Raw genomic sequence first — 23,243 nt, 5'->3', positions numbered from 1 at the left:
AAGATAAACAAACTGTCAATTTGTCTTCAACAGACCATAAACTATGTGCCCACATTGTCAAATTTGTGTGTTTTTTCTAAGTAAGATTCATTATTTTTTTCATTTATTGCCTGGTTCTTACAGGCTCCAGCACTTCAAAGTGCTGGTCAACATAAATTCTTATGAAAACTGTCACTTATCACAAACAACACTTGCGCTATCTTATAAACTAACATCAAAATCCTATATTTTTTCAAGTTCTTTTAAATTTTACACTGCACAATATCTACTCAACAAAAAGACCAGAGTTACCAACCCTTGCCATGATTATCATTTGCTGTTCTGAATCTCGTTGTAAAATTGTTCGCTTTGCTGTAATACTTAAAATGAATGGATACTGACAAAACGAAAAACTGAAATAAGAAAATAAATCAAATCATGACATGATTTAATCATAAAAAGTACAAACTGAAGTCCAAAATGGCAATCTTTATCACAATTTTTCAATACATATCTGGAAGATTGGAGACTATAATGCAAGTTAAACAAATTTACAGCACTAAAAACACAAATTAAATATATTTTCAGAGATTTTAAATGCACAAACACTGTAAAAGTACTAATTTCCAAGGTGTACTTATTTTCACTGTATTCATAGTGGACAGAAAAACGTGAAAAATAGTCCCCTGCTAAATTGATTTTAAACAATTCATATAAACTTATTTTGTTACATCACAAAAACTGATACCAGCAAATATGTTCACTTGACAGAATCCATCAATATTAGCAACCAGGAAAATTAATATGTTTACAGTATATAAACACAATAAATACACATTTTGTGTAAGGCAAATAATTCAAACAAATATTATCATTAATTTTTTCATTACAGGGAATTGAGTTGGTCTTGCCTTGATTGAATTACCATTACCTGATGAAATGTATAAGCTGTTAACAGGTCAGTTAAAAAAAGATTTAAAAAATCTATCATTTCAAAAGTATTTAATTCCAAGTTTGACAGAAAGTTTAAATCTCTGTAAATTGTTGACTTAGTTCATCAGGTGATTGCCATTTACTAATAAACAAGGCAAGACCAACTCTATTCACTGAATTTACAATATGACTCACTGTACCAGTAATTTAGATGATAAAACTCACCCTCCACATGAGCTTGGGTTTTGCCATGTGTAATATTCAGCCATTAGATCTAAATGATCTAAAGTAGCACTGTAAAATTCATAAAATGGCACCAACGGAGGACTAGATAAGTTATTTGCAGCATCTGGAAAAGTAAAGTACTGATGACTCAAGAAAAATAATTAAATTTTTTGGGATAGATATATCATCCAGTATCTAAAACTCAATTAATTATTTACTGTAGAGGATTCTGTTAGCATTAATTAATCACTCATTCCATCAAATTGATCAGTTGATGGTCAAGTACCTTAGAAATGTGTAGATAGTGTAGTGATTACTCAAAAGCAATCAAAAACTTTAATATAGTTTTGAGTTAATCACGAGTTAATTTATTTTGGTAATTCACAACATCCATTTTTGATTATTCTATTTGTATGTATTATGTAGATTTTTTTTCTCAATAATTTATTCTAATTTTCAAATAAATTTAAAGTTTTGTAATCAGCTAATTTATTTTCCAAAACATCAGTGATGTCTGATAAAGTTAATGTCACAAGAGAAAAGTGCTGTGACTTTTGGGAGGAGATAGTCAGAGTATAAAATAGAATTTATTTCACATGTGATATATTGCAATATATTTTACATGGAACGTTTGATAAATCACTGCTATCTATATAATGATACATATGGGTCAAACAATCTACTGTTATATGCTGCCACAGCAGTAAAAATTATCGTAGAATTTAAAATACTTACTAATCAATGCCATGACTTTGGTGGCACTAGGGACCCACCATGAACACTTCTGCATAGGAGGTAAATCTTGAGGACGGGGAGGAAACAGACGGATTGATATGAAACTATGGAGACGCTTCAATAGTTTACGCACTGGCACAGACTTCAACCTGCATGTAAAATAACAAACAAAAATTTTAAGTATTCCTAGCAAATTTATTTAAGATAACATAAATGAGGTTGCAAATTCATTAATAAAATTGTTTAACACTATTTTAGCAATGCATAGAAGTTGCCAGGTAAGCTTAAATTGGTGCCATCCTGGAGTAATGAAAACCAGAATTCCAACCTCTTACCTTGTGCAAGTATTTGTTTCAATGTACCCATTATAATTTTGATAACTTTAAGTAATGTGATATAGTTAGAAGTTTTCAAGCTGTCTAAAGTCAGGAATTTTACTTTTAAGAAATAAGCACTACTTCACAATACTGCCATAAAGACTATGTAAGATAATTCTTTATTCTAAAACGTTTATCGAAACATTTTCTCTTATGCTACTGAAGCTGAAACAAGGCATTAAATTTTAAATAAAAAAAAAGCATTCACTTCTGCTTTTTGTGAGTAAACCCCATTATCATATTTATGAAAAATGTTAATGTGTCTAGAGCTTTAATTCCTTGAACCGAATAACTCAAAGAGATTACAAACAATTGAAAAAAACACACCAGAAATAAAGATACCACAATTAAATGGAATAACACAACAGACATGGAAAAGCAAGAAATTTTCACTGGAAAAGTAAAGCAGATTTTTGAATAGCATTTAGAAGGTACATGTATAAGATAATGAAAACACATCGTTCAACCAAACATAACAATTTTTGTTAAAAACTATAAACATCTGAATATTAATATTCTCAAACATTTTTACCTTAGATACCCCATAGGAATGGTGATGTCATAATAAATGTTAACACCTTTATTACCATGAAAACCCATCAGCTGCATGAGAATCAAATTTTCTAATCAGTGTTCCGAAATGTGTATTTTAAATTAAATACTATAAAAATGTTTGATAGTATGAATATTCAGATGTTTATAGATTTTAAGTAAAATTGTAATATTTGGTTACAAGATGCATTTTCATTACATGTATATATATCCCCTGAATATTTCCAAATCAAACAATCAGATATCAAGAAACCTTTTCAAATTATTCCTGCGTATAAGGTTAATAAAAGTCAGTCTCTTTATCTTCACCTAGAACTTATCAAATATTTAATACAAATTTCAGTTCAGAAAAGAAAATTTGATTCACATGCATCTCATGGGTTTTCATTGCAATGGAGATCTTAACATTTATTATGACTTCATCAATCCTACTGAAAATGCATGGACGAGCAAAGCAAAAACAATTCTTATGGAAACAATTGATCTGTATACATTTTACAGCACATACAATAATGATGTTCAGGGCATAGAGTTGGTTTTCCCTTGGTAAGATATAAATCACCTGTTGAAGTACCTCAGATAGTTAACTGGAAGATTAAAAGCAAATTAAAAATTTTCTATCATTTTATAGGTACCCTATTAAAATATGTGTCTGAAAGAAAGTTTAAATCTCCAGTTAACTACCTCAGGCAGTTCCTTAGTTGACTGAAATTTAATCAAGGGAAGACCAACTCTATCCCCTGAATATTATCATAGCATGAGCTGTAATGATTCTAACCTTCTGATCCAATGAACAAGAAAGTGATGATCATGATCGTTCAAGGCCGCAATCTGACGTAACATATGGGCAAATATCACATAGGTTGATGTACTCTCAAATTGTGGATTCTGTAAAAGAAATATATGAATATTAGATTAAGTCTATGGGGATGAAAATGTCATTTACCTAACTGATTTACAATTCACAGTAAAATATACATGTTTGAACAATATCAGTGAAATACATGTTAAACTCATTGCTATTACACTCACTGTATATCTTAAATACTGCAATAAAAAAAAAATCTACATATTTGAATGTTTGCAATTTTTTATTTCAACTATGCAAGAAATGCAAGCACTAGCAAAACATGCACATCCATTAAACTAAGTCATTATATTAGACATGATTAATCAAGGTTAAAGTCATAGAAACCATGAATTAAAAAATAACTGTCCATAGTTGGTTCTTTTAAAACAAGAAGGTAAAACAAACAGATCTGGACTCATTACTTCACCAGAGATGTGCCATAATATATTTTATTAATAGAAATCAACACTGCTGGAATTTATGTGAATTACAGTATATGAGTACTTCAAATCTTTACAAGTTATCCACTGGATAAGTCCAGTCCAATCTATACACATTACCCACTGGATAAGTCTAGTCCAATCTATACAAGTTATCCACTGGATAAGTCCAGTCCAATCTATACACATTATCCATTGGATAAGTCTAGTCCAATCTATACAAGTTATCCACTGGATAAGTCCAGTCCAATCTATACACATTATCCATTGGATAAGTCTAGTCCAATCTATACAAGTTATTCATTGGATAAGTCTTTTACCACTGGATAAGTCTAGTGCAATGTATTCATGTTATGCAGTGGATAAATATTCATTCAATCAATAAAGGTTTGAACAACTGGCCCAAGAAAAAGATCCTAAGTGCCTTTTACACTGAGACTTGAAGGACAAGTAACCCTTAAGATACCAACATTCAGTGTTGCTATTATCACTCATACATCTTTCTCTCATACTATGGAAGAATTATTTTTTGTTTGGTATCAATTTCCATGTTATTTGTTGATTGAATCAAACATTCAAATTCCAAATAAAACATAAAGTTTCTTCTGAACAACTTTGCCAAGCTATGAAAAAAAATGTGCCTTAACAGAATTTGGTAGGATGATACAAGCTGTGAAATTAACCTTACACAAATAGTGTAAAAACCATGATATATGTACCCTTAACAGAATGTAACTTTACCATTGTGAAATAACCTGATACCTTCTTCCACACCTACTGATATAGATTTCCCCCCACTTATTTCAAAGTTAACAGTGTCATACTAAGTTCTGACTAATGTCCTATGGACTAATTCACTAATAATTAAAGAAAAAATGCTTTGAAAATGCCTTGTACATAAAGCACTCAATAAACAAATAATACCTGAGAACAGTGAAGCTGGACTAATCAATTATTAATCTTCAATATTGAACTAGTATTGTTCTGTTTATGGTAGTGATCAATGTTACCTAGGAATACAGCGGAAACACTACCAGTTTGTTTACATCATAAAAAAACTTTGTGTAAGCAAAGATAGGGTTCAATATAACCTCTAGTCTACAATTCTTACAATAGAAATGACTATCACTAGCCAATTATATATTAAAAAGCCTTTCCTAAGAAAATTAAACTTAATTTTCTATACTTTTCCACAACTAATATTTAGAAGACCTCTCTTTAAACTTCTCATCCAATATTGCAATGTTATGGATATCAAAATGAAACAACTGAGAATTAAGGTGGGGAAAAGATAATTCAAAATAAAAAACAAAACATTATAGCATTTGAAACCTTTGACAAAACAAATGAACATAAACAAGAACTATACAACTTGTATAATTGCCAAAAGATTTTGGGAAATTTCTAGAAAAGCAGAGGATCCATACCCTACCGGTGCACCTGGTCCATGCTCCCAGTTTTTAGTGGAGTCCGAGTTGCTCATTTGCTTTTGTTATTTTGTATGTATGATTTTAGTTACTTTATGTTCTTTGTTGTGTATGTCTGTTTTCCATGTCTGGTATTTGTCCCTGGATTATATTCTTTTGATTACCATTATAACCTTGGTTCCCTTGATTACTCTTCCCTAGTTAATTACAATGTATATGGAAACCACTATAGAACACACACATGGAAGTACATGTACATGTTTGTTTAGTCCTTGGACAATACTGAATAATTGAATAAAAATAAAGAATCATTGTTTTATGGTTGCTTGTTGATATTTAATTACTACAAAATCATCTTAATGCAAAAACCTTTGAATTTAACAGTGAAACAGGACAGATTTAACTGTAACTAAGGGTCATTCAAAAATATACACAAATTCTGGGAAGTTCAAAATGCATAGCCTACTAAGGGCAAATTACTATTTACAACCAATTTATCACACTGCCTATTTTTATACTATACAATAATGGAGCTTAAATGGATAAGTCTTATATAATACATCAGGGTACCATTATTGAGCTTATAAAAAAAACCAAGCAAGTGAAGAAAGATGGTGAATGGCCATTAACACAAAGGTCAACAGAAATAGACAAGGTCAAATTGGACACAATACAGAAATCTGACTCAGTGTTTGACTACATGTAGTACAAAAATGGATGTTTAAAGTTCACTAAAAAGGAATTCAGTTTGAAATCAACATGGACATAATTCTGACTTCAAGCAAACCACTCTATTTCTAATACTCTGTATGCCTGGCACAAAAAATAATGGAATTTAGAAAAAGGGAGGAATGGATAGGATCAGGCAATTTAGCCTTCTGTGGCGGGGTGCAAAGGTTCCTACTCCTATTGAATACACAGCAGGGTTCTTTACCGTGTGAGGAACATGGCATCTTTCCCAACACGATGCGACACGAGGCGAATTTAACCTTGAGTTCAAGATCAAAAAACAATATCCATGGTACATGACACATCGTCTTTAGGTGCAAACTATCAAGAGCCTACATAGAAAGACAAAAAAGTTACAGCCCAGACACGAGTTTGAAATGGACAGATGGACGGACAGTTCACTACAGTTATTTGCCCTTATTGTGGTGGGGCCCTAATAATAAAATTGAATTGTCCATCTCCCTTTTCTCTATACAGCCAATTGTTCTTTATTTATTATTCTAAACATCCATCATCATTACACAAGTTAAAACTTAACCACAATATGCTAAACAAACTACAACTTAAAATAAATGAATTGCTTCAATTGAAATCTAGTAAATTTATGTTTACAATTCATTTCCTTTATTTGATGTAAACAAATAGTGTCTAGCCATCACAATTATCTTCTTCATTATATATTTTGTACAAATGTATTGTTCAATCAGTCAAATATTAAGAAACTCAATGAATGTTAGATTAATGGTATTGAAACATTTTATCTAGTATTTGCTATTGGTTCCCTCACGACCATCTTCACAATACAAAAATAATGTCAACTGAAGTTAGAATTATGACATTTTCAAGTTCCATGAAGCTGGTTTGGATCAAAATGGTTGAAAAAAATTATGCATTTATATTCATAGTATTCAACTGGCCATGATTTTTTTTTAAACCAAAAGCACTAAGTTGAACCCCTGGAATTACAAAAATGAATATATTCTTTTAAATCAGTTTCTGGCCCTACCACATAGTAAGAATTTATGCTTACCCACTGAAAAGACTAATTTGCACATTTTTGTGTTAAAAAGATGACTTAACAAAAACAAGAAAGATTTATAAGCTGTTCTCACATTTTCGTGTCATAATGGCATCACAAAGTAAAGTTGTTATTCAACTTTTTATAAATTCTTATATAACTGGGAGGTTTGCAGGTGTTTTTTCTGAATATATGGGCCACATGCTTCAACAAATTAAATATTTTGTCAAAAGATGTTATATTACAATATATTTTATAATTGGAACATTTTTATAAAGTCATGACCAGAATCTCCTGATATGAAAAAATGTAATGAAATAGAGTTTTTTTTTTACATATTTTAGCAGTTTGCAACAATGTTAGCATGTTATAAATGGACAAATGGCAAAAAAGGTTTTGTTGTTAAAATAAGCACACATATAACTTAATATTATGTATAATCCATACTGATTTGCCTAAACTTATTTTCAGGGCTGACTTTGTCATTAACTGAACATACCACTTTTCACTTCAAAGCAACATCGGATTACAAATCTCAACTCATATCATGAACTGGATATATTTTCATGCCTTTTTTCGCAGTCCTGGAGATCGAACTACTTTGGAGCAGTATCAAATTCATTCTTGTTTCTCAAATCCTATAATGTTCTTCAAGCAAAATATTCTCAACAGTTTAAGTTTTGCTTCACAAGTCTTACCAAGGAAAATTTTGAAAATTAAACTTCTGCGAAATTTCATGCTTTAAAGTATCAAGGATTAGAATAGATAAAACTGAAATTAAACTAGGATTTAGCTCTCAAAGTTGCCATACTGGGAATAAAAGCACAAAACAAACAATAATTTCTGTAACATCCCTGCAAAATTTTCTAAAAACTGAAAAAAAAACCAAAAAAAAAACAAGGTGATTCAAAGCATGTGTTTCGTGCAACCTGTTAATGAAGCAGGAAGCAATTTAATCTGTATTCAATAGATCTGGATACTGAAATGACAACATGAGATTCAAAACTAATAATTGGAATTAGTTCTGTAATTCTAGTTTTGTAATTGATAAGATGAAAATTAAATGGAACTCTGACATCTAAAATTTCATCAAATGACTGACTTGGGACAAAAGATATTATAAAAACAGATTGATGAATTCAACCTATTCTGTTCTCATAATTTGTGTTCAATACAGTTTCATTGTAAGCTATTACAATGTAATGTTTCTATAATTCAACAGAAGATTTTTACAATATACTACATTATTGTTCCAATTTGACAACTGACACTTTCCGTTTAAGTAATTCAATGCACTTAAATAATTATCAATATGTTCATAATAGCAACTGTCAAATTCATATGCAATATAATTTATAAGATAGCTAAATCAATGAAAACATTTATTAGAACATACAGGATTTACAATTCAAGAGTTGAGAGGCCAAAGACAAGAAAACAATGACACCCACATAAAACACAATTGATAAAGAAATAGAAAGAAACACATAACTGAAAAGAAACATGATAAAACAAGAAATCTGTGAGCAATGGCTTACTAGTGATACCCCAGCTTTTAATCTCTATGTAAGGGAAATCAACCAAGTCCTTTGTAAACAGGAATTTATAGTTGGAATTTTTCCCATTATGGATCCCACCATATGGCATACCTACAGACAGAATGTGTTGAAATTCCAAGCCATTGTGATGAGTAGTTGCTGAGAAAACTAATACAGAAAAAATTGCTTAGGACAAAAACACACACAAATGTAAAACAGTATACCTCTTCTTCTTTGGAGGTATATATATATATAATAAATAGAACTGTGGGTTAGTTTACTGAGTGATTCCTCTGTTTGTAACATCTTAAACCTAGTGTAAAAAAAAAAAATCTTGTTGTTTTGTGTACATGGGTACTTCATGATGCAGTAGTGTAACATCTTGGAAACAGCACCATTAAAAATCTTTTAATAAATAATAAGAGAACTCAGCATTCTGAAATTGCAGTATCTAAGAATAACTTCATTTGAAAAAAAATCAACAAAATGAGAATTCCCAATATTACATTGATGATAAATACATATGCACTAAATAAACAATATCCTGTTTCTCTCAATGAATCAATAAAACATTAATCCTGATACATGTACTGCATGCCACTTTAAAAACAAATCAATAGATATTGAAAGGGATACTTCTAAAGTCCTATACTTTCATATCACTACAGCATTAGATGTTAGGATAAAATGTATGACTTTACAGAGTACCGTCAACAGTCCTGTGCTTACTTTCATAAAAAATCTCAACTGAAATTTTCCTAAAATCCATCTATAACCAAAATTTCAACCAATCAAATCACATGAAATTGAAAATTTGAGGAAAAACTCAAGGATTTGATAAAATTCTCAACTGACATATTTTAAGAAACCCAGGCCTGATCACTGAGAATAGCAAATTTGAGGAAAAACTTACTTACACAAGTGAATTAAAATTTTCATGGCAAATGTATGTCTGGCAAATTAAGCTGAAATTCATACATTGAAAATATAGATTGTCAAAATAACATCTATAACTTCAAACCATAAGATCAATCAATTTTTGCAAAATCATGAAATTGATATTCACAGGTCAGAAAAAAAAAAGATTACCTGAAGAAGTACAAGATAAGCTCTGAGATCATCTTTTGTGTGTGGCCTGAAAAGAAATGTAAAGAATGATTTTATGTGCTGTTTTTATATTCTATGAAACTACTTTTATTTGTTGGTATTATTTTCAAAGTTTGTCAAAATTTTGTTAGTTCATTGGATTTGAAAATATGAATTTCAGATCCAGCTTTGCAGCTTTGTTTGTATGGATTTTTGTGGAGTTAGGAATCCAGTACATAGACGGTAAATCACAATCATCATAATTGGTAGACAGACCAAAAGTGGATAGCACAGATTTATGGTTTTTGTCTATCCCTTGTTTGGAGAGTGATAGCAGTATAAGTGTTTATTATTGCTGTTGTTTTCTATGTCTACCTCTGATAATAAACATTGAATGTAATACGTTTTGCAAACAAACACAATGTCGTTCTGGGCTTAGTTTGCTGGTACAATAGTTTGAAAACAGATGAAGTGGGAGAACTCGCTAGACTGACCATACCAGTAACCATATAGTCAAGAAATAAACAGTTGTCATATTGCACATTGCTGTGTTACTCTAGTCTGATATCCAATCTCATGATATGGCATAACAATAGTTTCTGATAAGTAATTGAAGATATAACTAACAAAAAAGTTGTGCATGGACAAACGAACAGACAGAGACCATGATTATATCTCCTGCAAAACAGGCAATACAAACAATTTTGGGTGAGCAGTTCTTAATAATAACATATCATAAGCAAATCATCAGTAAGAAAGTGGGCATCAATATCACTGTATATGTATCATACCTGTCAACCTTTGGAACAGTCCATTTGGGAGATTCTCCCCCAATGACACTGTCTCATGTGGGAGATCTTTACTTAAGAGCAAAGCATTTATGTTAAAATTCAATCATTTAGTATTTTACACAGAAACTATAGTTATTTTAACCAGAAACTCCCACAAATCTTACATTTCTATGTGGGAAATTCTAAAATTTTCATTGACCAGGCAGATCCTTGTAATATGTAATGGTTAACATATATAATTTTTAAGTGGAGAAAAGTCTGAAAAAGATTACTTACTTCTTCTACAATACTCAATGCTAGTTTAAATCATATCAGTCAAGTTTCACCAACAAAAAGGATTTTTTATTTGTGTACGGAACTGTACTATAGTTTAACAGAAAAATCAGAATGACAACAGACATCTACAACATATAACTTTACCTTATCATACCATTCCCTGACTCCTGGTTTCTGAGCATTAAAACAAGTAAAACTAGGTTATTAAATATTATCAATCATGGGAACCTGTATTTTTACTCCATTCAAAGTACAGTAGAACCTGTCTATACAACACATAATGATTTCAAAATGTCTTAGATTCTATACAGCTAGTCTTAAAGAGTAATCAAGGAAACCAAGGTTATAGCGGTAATCAAAAGAATGTAATCCAGGGACAAAAACCAGACAAGGAAAACAGACATACACAACAAAGAACATAAAGTAACTGAAGTCATACATCTTAAAAATGGCTATCTCATTCAAAATACATGTATGTTTTTAAAGACCAAAGCCAATCTTGAAGTTTTTTGTTTCCATTGATTCCCTGACAATATTACATCCAGCCTTAATTTGTGAACTACTTTACATGCATTGTGCATTAAGTTACATTTACAGGAACTAAAAAAATCCCAAAATTATTAAGATTCTCAAATAAAGATACAACCCAAGTATCCAAATTACCAGATGTATAGCAGGTTCTGTTCATAAATCTTATCAGTACTACAGGTTAAGATGATAAGACTAAATTCTCATTTCTACAGTTCATTATTAGTTACAATGTAGTTTAAAACTACTGTCTATATATTACCGTTTATCTTTCAACAAACTGTTTATTGTGGCTTTCAAGGTAGCTTTCTGTACATCTTGGGGCTGCAAGGAAAGAAATTAAACTCAACACAAAGAATCACAATATATATTTCAAAGAGTAATCAAGGGAACCAAGGTTATAGCGGTTATCAAAGAGTAATCCAGGGTCAAAGACCAGACATGGAAAACAGACATACACAACAAAGAACATAAAATAACTAAAATCATACATACAAAGTAACAAAAGCAAATGAGCAACTCCACTAAAAACTGGGAGCATGGACCAGGTGCACCGGTAAGGTAAGCGTCAAACATTACAAACATAGCAGTATTTGATCAAAAAGTTCGTTCTTTGATATTCAATAACACAGACTTTAATACTAAGCTTGGATTTTTTTAGTTTTTTATACATGTCATAATAAACTAATGATAATTTTTTTATTTATTTTATATACAGTTCAAGCATTTAATGATTTTATCTCATTCATCAAAAGCATGAAATATACATGTACTTTCAACTTCTACATGCATGTACATGTATATCAGTAGAACAAAATTGAAAAATTCAGAAAAGACAGAAAATAAATATAAAAACAAAACATTCACTTACAGTATTCATTAGATTGTCAAATACAACTTGTACAAAGTCAATCTTTAATCCTGGGTCCTCTGTAGACTTATATTCTTTTCCTGGATCTCTCTGTATTTTGAAAAGGAGAAAAAGTATGTTTGAACATCATAAAAATACCTAGATCCCCTTTTAAGCCTTAAATTAAGTTTAGTTTTATTATTTTTCTTAATTTGCTTACAGTGAGGCTATGCCTTGTATGTTACTGTTAAACAGAGCATAAATATAAGTGTTCTAAAATGCAAAAAAATAATTTTCATGGATCAGATTAGTGTTTGGTTATTTTGTTATTACTCTAATTTCTAGTAATGTTATAAGTCTTGTCACAAATAAGCAGCTCTTCAGCAAGGGGCGACACTAGTATTTAGCCTACATTGGAATACAACTCATGTGCTGTATTTGCTCCCATGAGGATGATGAAATCTCTTAATTACATCTATGGTTAATTTTCTCATCTACTTCAATTCATTTATTTTACAGCATGTTTTTCATTGAAATAAACTTTGTAGTTTCATGGAGTTTTGATTTCACATATTTGAAAAGATCAACTCTATTCTAAACAGAAAATGACATGTTGGTAGACTAAGCCACAGCAAGACCTAAACACTAAAAACACAAAAACTTGTACCAAAACAATCATACTTGCACATAATCTACTAGGTAAGGCACAAAGTTCAAACCACACACTGGGTCTCCTAAAACAATGAACCAGAGTGCCACATTAGGAGCACGGAGCTGTTTGGAAAATCATGATGAGTGTGGTGCTATAGAGGTAATATTTTTCTGGATACAACAGACAGCAGAGTTTGATATGCCATCAGTCCTTGTGTCTAGATTAGCAATGACTCTATAGCATTGTATTCATTGTGTCTTCCAAAACAGCTCTGGGTTCGTTGTGTCACTCAGGTTCAATATGTTAGTATATGTAGCATGAACCATGGTATTGTTTATCAATCTATTTTTGATTCTCACCATTGCATTAAGAAATATAGAAAACATACCTTAAAAACAGCATTGATATCAATGAAGGAATCGAACGTCATGGAATAGAAGTCTTGTACAATCTTCCAGTTGTCCTTCTCTTTAGCAACCTTGATATCATCCCTACAAAACAGCATGATTGATATGAGTTTATCTAGGAATATGAACAATATAAATTAAATGTGTTGTGTGGTAAGTGTTTTTCCAAGAAAAATACACAGTAGTGCCTTGTATGTGTACTATTTTCTTTGAAATTCATTATTATTTTTAGCATAAATAACAATATAAAAGAAAGATAAAAACATCTGTAAATTGTGCATTGTTAGTTACCTCAAGTACAACGAATGTTATATCATGTCATTATTAAGAACAACATGTTTTTACATTTTGTATGTATGTATCAGCAAAAGATATTGAAAGATATATCTTTTGCTATGCCAATACAAGTGCATTTGTAATTCAACCTCAAAGTCCATGTGTTCTAAATGATGCTACATTGTATGACAATGTATTTAGACAACACATGTACTTGTAACACAGATGTCTAAAATGGCTTTTACACAATTCAAAATACAAGCTTTCATAATAACACTTACAAGAACTGGTCTATATTTTTGGTCCTCACTGGATATATGTGTCTATTCTGCGGACTCAATAGTCCTTTATCAGATCTTAATGATCGTGGACTTAAGGATTCCCGACTCTTCGATGAAAGTGACAACTGAAAATTTGATGATCTTTTCTGATTGATAAGTTGACCGTTGGTAATAGGAGGCAATTCTGGACTAGCATCTCCAGACATGGATGAACTCGGTTGTGAACGAGGTTTAGCGTTGCTCTGATTTGATCTCGCGTTTTTATTTTTGTCTTTTTTATTTGATCCTAAATTTTGAAAAAAGTTTGAAATGGTTTGTAGTCTGCCTCCTTGCTTGACTTTTTCCTGGAAAATAATAAAATATATATCATATATGATAAACAAGATGCCATCAGCTAAATTATTGGTGTATTTCTCTATAAAATATAACAGTTCAAAAAATCATCTATATTGTTGCCGTACAATAAATAAAAGAATATTAAAATCTGTAAGTCTTGACTTTGGGCAAGATAAATGCTGAAAATAATAAGGTTAATTTTAAGAACCATGCTTGAAAGACAGGAAGATGCACAGCTGTCTTATTAAGAAAAATATAATTTGTTTCCCCACAAGACCAAAATTTAACAATTCATAAAAAACTTATTACCAATGGATCTTAAAATTAGACAAAATGTATATATCACAATAATTTTCAATACTTATTCCATTTGCACTATGAAATCATGTTCATGTACATGTATTGCAAAAAAACTCCAGAATTTTAAACAAGAGGCTCCCAGGAGTCTGAATCGCTCACCTAGTTAAATTTTTACTTATCAAGGAGAGTAACTCTAGCAAGAAATTGTCCGACAATTTTGACTCCATGACGACTTTGGTAGGACTTATCATGAGGATCATTTCATCAATCGAAAGTTTCATTTTATCTATTATAATTTACAAGATATTGACTGAAAACTGCAAAAAACATAATTTTTCACCTCTCAAGGGCAGAAACCTTTAGATGGAGTCATCTGACAACTTTCATCCCTGGAGACTTTTGTAGGCCTTATAATAAGGATATAACATCAATAGAAAGATATTGGTCAAACCTAACTCGGTTTTGGAGATACATGCAAAAAACTACTGTACGACCCCTATGTTATATTTTTAGTAAAGGCGGCCATGTTTTTTAACCAATCAAAAATCCAAACGGTCATTAAGTTAAAGATACCCTAAAAAAACAAAAATACCAATTTTCATCAAATTCTGTATAGTTTTTGAGAAGAAGATTTTTGAAAGTAATAACATCGAAAACAGCAAAAAACATCAAAAAGGGCAATAACTCCAAAATGGGTCAACAGATTTTCACCAAAATTTGACCACAAATAGATCTCATCATGCTAAATACTTTTACCCACGTCAGAATTTGGCTAAACCTAACGATTCTGGAGATATATGCAAAAATCTGCTATTTGACTCCTATGTTCTATTTTTAGTAATGGCAGCCATGGTTTTTAACCAATCAAAAATCCAAACAGTCATTTTGTTATGGATACCCTACAAAACAAAAATACCAACTTTCACTGAATTGTGTGCAGTAGTTTTTGAGAAAAAGATATCTGAAAGTAATAACATCAAAAACAGCAGAAAATGTCCAAAAAGGACTGTAACTCAAACATAGTCAACAGATTTTCACCAAAATTTGACAACAGATAGATCTCATCATGCTAAACACTTTTACCATTATGTCAGAATTTGGCTAAACCTAAAGGTTTCGGAGATATATGCAAAAATCTGCTATCTGACACATATGTTCTATTTTTAGTAATGGTGGCCATGTTTTTTAACTGATCAAAAATCTAAACAGTCATTTTATGCAGGATACACTAAGGAACCGTCATTATAAGTTTCATGCAAATCTATTCAGTAGTTTCAGAGGAGAAGAAGTTTGAAGAAATTATTAAAGATGATGACGACGGATGCCAAGTGATGGCAATAGCTCACCTTGCCAAAAAGGAGCAATACTGAATATAACTGTATCAAAACAACCATAGTAGTACATGTATTACATATTAAATGTACATAGTTTTGTTTTAACACCTATAACAGTGAATAAAATAGTTAACTTAATGAAATAGTTGGTATTCCCTTGATTTAATTACCTTTACCTGATAAATTTCTTCGATATTTAAAATGAACAATTGACAATGAGATTTAAACTGTCTAATACACCTACATATACATGTACATGTATGGAATAATTGTAATTTTAGTTTAAATCTTGTCAATTGTCCAATTACATGTACATTTTCATCAGGTAATGGTCTTAGACAAACTGAAATCTTAAAAAATCCTGGAAGATTGAACTTTTTTATTTGCTATAATGATCCAGGCTGTATTACATGTATACTGTAAGTAACTTATGTGAAATTGATACATATTTAATAATCTCTTAAAATCAATATCTTCCAAAAATACATGGTGTTTCATGAAATTATTCATGAATTCATTCATGAAATATTAAAGAAAAATGAACATACCGTGTGGCTTCAAATTGTAACCTTAATTGTCATTGATTTATCATCATCACTTGACAAGACCAAATGTGATAAAATATCCATGGACACTTAATTAACACTTAGCTAAATAAAAGTCGAATAAATATACATATACATAAAATGAAACAGAGAAATAAAGATGTTGATCTTCAACATGTTCTAAAAAAATATCCCTTCGAGCAAATACTTGCATGCATAAAATCTTCACAGAAGAAATCAAACATAACTCTTATACAGAACAATATACATTGTATAAAGTTTCTCCTTCAGTAGTGAGTGGTTTAAATTATTTCTTCACTTGGATGGTAAAAAATGATTTTCAACACACGAGAGTGTAGAATAATTTAAATCAAGAATTGGCTGAAGGAGAATAAGTTTCTCAGATATCTGTAGAAAATTAGGAAAATTAAAAATGGCAGGATACTTCTTGCAAAAATTTTATTACTGCCCATTGGTTAAAAAGTCACGTGCATTTCAATAACTGGCATACATGTAGAATTGAAGAAAAACAAATAATTGGACAATGTGACAAGTTGAAGTTTCATCTTTCTTCTGAAGCTTTCAAATGTTACACTGTGGAGTTTTGGATTATGCCTTAAGTTAGAACTGCATGATTGTCCCAATATTCCTTACACAACACTTTTATGATAAAGTTACTACCATCAAACATTTTTTCTTCTTGCTACATGTATCTGGAATTTGTGTAGGAATAGCCAAAGTTGCAAGTAAGAAACAATACATCGAAAGTTGTTTATAAAGGAATTTTAAAACTTCAAGTAGAATAATTTTCAAGCAAATTTAATAAAAATTTGAGAGCCATTCAGGGTAAAGACACAGTGTACATTCCAGTCCCTTCAATTTCTTCAAGCTAAAGGTCCTTTATAAAATTTAGACACTATCAATGGAAGAGGTGATTCATGGTTTACAAAAATCTAACAAACAGATGCTTTTTTAATCTACATATACCATATACTTATGTAAATATAATCCTTTCAACATAAAAATAAAAAAAACTTTTAGAAAACCATACATTCATTTCCCCATTTAAATCGACAAAATCAAGAACAATAACTCATGCAGAGTGCCAATATCATGTACAATCTACATAACTTTTTATCTCAAAAGAGCAACAACACGACTAACTAATTTAGTGTTAATATGGGATCAGTAACTGTGGTTTTTGACATGCATGATTCACCTGTCCTAAATGCTACTAAGAATTACAAGTTAAGTAAACAACCAAATGTATCATGTACATTTGAACATCTCCAAAATGGCGTCATCTGTGAAATCAAACAGGCAAGCATCTATTTATATACTAATTTGTCTGTGTTATTCTCAATATATCTTGATAATTTTGAGATCAGTACAAAGCTGTTTAAATAATGTTTTCTCGGTGATATCTGTTTACAATATAAATGTGAATTCAACATTGCAATTAATGATGAACTGGCCATGGTGACCAAAAAAAATGATACTTGAAGTGGGAAAGCAACTTTTCTTTCGCCAATTGTCATTAATCGATAACATTTATTCAATTATGTACAGTTGATCTTAGGGTATTTCTTATTCAACTTTTCGGCTGTGAACTCTTTTTCTACATTTTCAGTGTACATGTCTAAAATATGCGTCAATTCAACATTGTTTAAAACCTATGGCAAGCCCTAGTCGAATTTATTACATAATTATTGGTATTAATAAATGAATTATTGATATTAAGCATTAATTATTGATATCAATAAATTGTCATTTATTGATATCAGCAAATATGGCATATTTATTCACACATTAATGATTTATCAACATGTTAATAATTAATTATTGGTATCAATAAATTGTACCATTTATCAACACATTAAGAAATATTTATTAACATGTTATTAAATCATTTATTGATATCAATATATCAATCGTTTGGAATATATATATACCGGTATACAAAATTCCCCACGATGTTAGAACTGTCAAATTTGCTAGGCAAATTTTTTATTGTTTCCTCTGCGGGACTCGAACTCATACTGCTTTGCCCTAGACCACTCGGCCAGCTAAGCTATATAAAAATATATCTTTCGCTGGCCAGGTTATTCCTCCTTGTAGGATTAATCCTTAACTTGAAAATCCCCCTTTTTTAACTATAAAAAAATGGAAACAATAAATCTGAAATTTATAAAAATCGAAAGGGAATTTACGTCAGTAGATATGAACAATTCACCAAAGTTTCATAAAAGTAGATGAAAGTGGTTTTTTTTAGTTATTGTTCGAAAACTTGAAAATCACCCTTTTTTTAAGTAAAAAAATTGATAACATGGAGACAAAAAATCTGAAATTTATGAAAAATAGAAAGGGAGCTTACATCAATAGGTATGAACAATTCACCAAAATTTCATAAAAGTTGGTGAAAGTGTTTTTGTGTTATTACCAAAAGTAGTTGACGACGGACGGATGGACAACGGTATACCAAAATACATCCCGTCTTAGACGGGCCTATGAAAAATGGGTCACAATTGTCGGAACATTCCCACCATCACTTATATAGGAAGTGCCCTCTCCCCCACCCACCCTCTGCCCGGTGACAAGAGTGAAACAAGATATGGTTTGGGCCTTTCTTTACGGAAGAAATTTACCTACAGAGTTTAAAACTCATAGATCTTCATTTTTTATCCAATCGAGGTTAATTAAATACCCAACCGTACACTATTTTGTCGGATTTTTTAGACTCAACCACCGAAAAACTTTTGAAACTCAACCATAATTGTTCTTGTTTACAAAAGGACGCAACTGAACAGGATGAGTTTTGAACAATATTGAATTGACGCATATTTTGGACATTTACACTGAAAATATAGAAAAACAGACTTCACAGTTGAAAACAAATACCCTTAGATCAACTGTACATCATTGAATAAATGTTATCGATTAACGACAATTGGCAAAAGAAAACTGCTTTCCTGCTTCAAGTATGATTTTTTGTCACTGCGGCCAGTTCATCAATGAATTGCAACGTTATATTCACATTTATATTATAAACAGATATCACTGAGAAAACATTATTTTAACAGCTTTTTACTGATCACAAAATTATCAAGATATATTGAGAATAACGCAGACAAATTAGTATATAAATAGATGCTTGTCTGTTCGATTTCACAGATGACACCATCTTGGAAATGACTCAACTTTTACTAACATACAGCTTACACTGCAGTGTATACTACTAGAAAAAAAAAATGGTGATGTTAGTATGTTAAAAATACAGCATCATTTTTATAAGTACTGGGCAATATATGTACAAATACATTTTGTAAATTGATGTTGAATTTTTTTATACTCCATTACTTTATCCTCCACTCCCTAAATAAGAATCTTAAAAAGGTATTGGACCAAATACATATAAATGCAAGGGCTTACCAAGTGCACAATCATACAAATATTTTTTCAACACATGACTTGCATCTAAAAACATCGTAAAAAAAAATACCACATTGTAATTCCTCATGGCACCCTCATAATTATTAGATCATTTTACTTTTGTATATAAGTTTGTAATTCAGATGTAAGATGTACATTGTACATGTATATATGTATATATATATTTTCCTTGTCTATTCATTTTCCAAGGATGATAATTGGATTCCTTGGTTTGGACAAGAAGAATAATTTTTGCAAGCAGTTAATAATGTGATCATAACATTTTCAAAATTCTGATATCTAGAGAGAATTCCTATTACAGTTATTTTTATTTGTTAGCGACATAAAGAATTCCTAAATTTCCATATAATGTCAAACCTCTTAAGTTTTTTTTAATACAAAAGAAATCTGCTTTGTTTTTAGTAGAAGCTATTTTTACAACAGATGGAATAGACCTTTTTGTCATATACTGTGAAAGTACTATTATTCATGGGGTACAGCTTTTTGTGATTTTCATGGGTAAACCAGACAACAAAATTTGATTCCCATTGATATGTATACTGAAATCCTCAAAACCACGAATTCAAGCATCCACTTATGTATCTTCCCTAATCCAAGAAAATTGGTATCCACGAATTAAAGTACTTTCATAGTATTGATGTGATAGTCAATGAGCACGTGTGACATATACTTCTGTCAGGTAGGGTCTGGATTAAAACATAACAAGAAATTTCAATGCAAAGATAAAAGAGTTTATAGAAAAATGTCATAAAACACTTATATTACATAGACCAATGGGATAATTCTTAAAATATACATGTGCATGTATAATAGCTGCATATAAAAGTGATAGTCAATGTTAAAATCAGACATCAGAGTGAGAAAAAAAATCCCTTTTACAATATATTTCATTTATCTTTCTATTGAAATTAGTAACTAAATTTCATTGACAGTATGTACTGTATGTCAGTGAAATACTAAATCAAATTTTCTACAAAAATCATTTGAAAAATTTTCCAATATTTTCCAGACACATGTGTCGAGACAAGATGATGGCCACTATACATGTAAGCACTTTGGACAATTGTGAGTGTAATTTTACCATCGAATTAGTAGCTTTTTGACATCTTTTGGGAAGATTCTGTTTATAATTCATTAAAATAATAAAAATATTGACAAATTTAAGTGTTTATGTGTGCGTCCTAGATCTTGACTTGGGAAAAACCTTAAACATTTTGAATTTTTTGTAAGAATGTAAGAATGGACCCTCTTCACCTAGTGAGTTCAGTGTGGAAAGTTAAAAATAAATGGACAAAACCACCCAAGTGTCACTATAAATCTATATAAAGTATAAAATATGTTTATTTAGAACTAATGCCAGTCAATATCTGTCTTTTATTGATTATTAGTCTAACTAATTAACTACCTACATTTTTGTATATTGATCCTTATCTTGTGATTTTAAAGCCGATTCCTGTCAATAAGCTAAATCACATAAATTTGTTTGTATTTAATTATTCATACATGTAGGATTGATTCCAAAAAACTGACAGTTCGCTGACATATCTGATACATTTTTGTATGTAGAGGGCTGTTAAATTCTAACAGTCAAAATGTTAGGATATTTGGGGGAACTATTCCAAATTCTAGGATACAGTGTTGAAAACTGGATTTATTTTATCATAAATCTACAGCAAATTTTCTTGAAATTTTCTGTTGAATGTACATGTATATAACATTACTTGATTCTAGTGTAGACCAGCATAGACAATGTCTATTGGTCTTCCACTAATTTCAAACACTGAGGACAGACCTTTATGAAAAATCACAACATCAAAGGGACCTTCAGAAAAAACCAAGCTGGTTTAAGATTTATGACTTAACATTTCAAAACTACATGAACACAGCACATTTTTTGTACTTTTGGTGTCATTAGGCCAAATCAAAAAAAGATGTGTGTTTCCTATTACCCTATCCACCCTATTAATGTACCCTGAATTCATTTTTGTCATTTTTAAATTTAACTACACGTAAGTTAAAGTCAGAATGTTTCTCCCACAAACTCAATGTAATTTAAAATAGTAAAGTGAAAAAAATCCCTACGTACATGTAACATGTACACTGTAACTACATGTACCTTATTTTTTTAAGGTATAATAATATACACACATATAATATTTTTCTTTTTTGGGGGGAATGGTCTTACATTATTGTGCAGTACAAAACTAGTATTAAAATGTAAATGACTTTTACTGATTACAGGGAAAAAAAATGAAATAAATTTCAATCTGATGAGTTTAATCACTTTTAGGTTTTGCTTTAAAGTTTGTGAAACTTGTTCAATTACACATACTAGCCCAAACAATCAATTTTAACAGTTTTCTCTGTGTCTCTTAACAAAACTTTACATATGGTTTTACTATCTAAAATATTTTTTTTATAGAATACATTATGTACATCTGTACATTTGTGTATGTTCATGTACATATATCATGTATCTGGCATTAAACAATATTGTGATGAAAAGTACAATGTAGTGACTGATTTTTAAATAAACCCTGATGTCACAAATACAATGTACATGTACAAAATGTACATATATATGTACACCGTTCATCAATCTATTTTGGGTGATCTATTATCAATCTTTACTGATATACATGTACACATACAAATGTATATACATCCATGTATGTGATAAATCTTGAAACTCTGATAAGGTGATTTAGAAAATTTGGTCAGGAGGTTAGATCTCTATCATCAAAGTATTAAAATGTACACTGGTCAAAGAGTAGCTATTGCCAGCAAGTAATTCTCACCAACCGATTTTTAATTCTCTCCTGTGAAATAAGTTAATGGCCAAAATCTGAGAAAAAAGAATGCTGATATTTTACTCTAAAAAGCTTCCTACAAATATTTTCACTGAGGAATAAAATTTTGGTGAGCAGATTAGTGAGGATTGCTGCTGTTTTGAAAATGGGAAAATCTACTCAATAACGCAATATTTGTCTCCAAATAACTTTTTTACGTCAGAGAAACATTTAACAATATTATTTTCATCGTGACTTCATTAATCTTTAGTTGAAAGATAACTCTGTATAAAAACAATGGGAAATACATTATTTTGTTCAAATTAAGCTATAATTAAAGGCAACCACCAGACAAGTGTAACTAAATGCGTCTGTGGGAGGTTTACTTTTTTAACTGAAAACTAAATTAAAAGGAATTTAGTAATAACTTTTTTTACGTCAGAGAAACATTTAACAATATTATTTTACATCGTGACTTCATTAATCGTTAGTTGAAAGATAACTCTGTATAAAAACAATGGGAAATACATTATTTTGTT

The 23,243-nt window shown here is 30.5% G+C and overlaps 1 protein-coding gene across 2 annotated transcripts in view; it reads right to left on the bottom strand.

Annotated features, from left to right (window-relative positions):
- LOC148621493 (putative E3 ubiquitin-protein ligase HECTD2) overlaps window positions 1-23,243 on the bottom strand; it is a 35,336-nt gene that overhangs the window by 11,671 nt on the left and 422 nt on the right. The window contains exons 2-11 of one of the 2 annotated variants that reach the window (XM_088575949.1): window positions 13,951-14,294; window positions 13,375-13,477; window positions 12,356-12,445; window positions 11,747-11,808; window positions 11,101-11,130; window positions 9,893-9,938; window positions 3,580-3,689; window positions 1,873-2,021; window positions 1,138-1,261; window positions 296-392 (exon numbers count right to left, since the gene is read on the bottom strand). In XM_088575949.1, coding sequence (XP_088432075.1) covers window positions 296-392; window positions 1,138-1,261; window positions 1,873-2,021; window positions 3,580-3,689; window positions 9,893-9,938; window positions 11,101-11,130; window positions 11,747-11,808; window positions 12,356-12,445; window positions 13,375-13,477; window positions 13,951-14,294 — 1,155 coding nt within the window. The remainder of the gene's footprint in view (window positions 1-295; window positions 393-1,137; window positions 1,262-1,872; window positions 2,022-3,579; window positions 3,690-9,892; window positions 9,939-11,100; window positions 11,131-11,746; window positions 11,809-12,355; window positions 12,446-13,374; window positions 13,478-13,950; window positions 14,295-23,243) is intronic. The other variant, XM_088575950.1, reaches the window with a different exon arrangement.

This window comes from Perna viridis, chromosome 3, assembly GCF_037379345.1.
Source record: "Perna viridis isolate PV_CMFRI_1.1 ecotype Kerala chromosome 3, ASM3737934v1, whole genome shotgun sequence".
NCBI lineage: Eukaryota > Metazoa > Mollusca > Bivalvia > Mytilida > Mytilidae > Perna > Perna viridis.
This window is presented reverse-complemented; position numbering and strand designations above follow the sequence as displayed.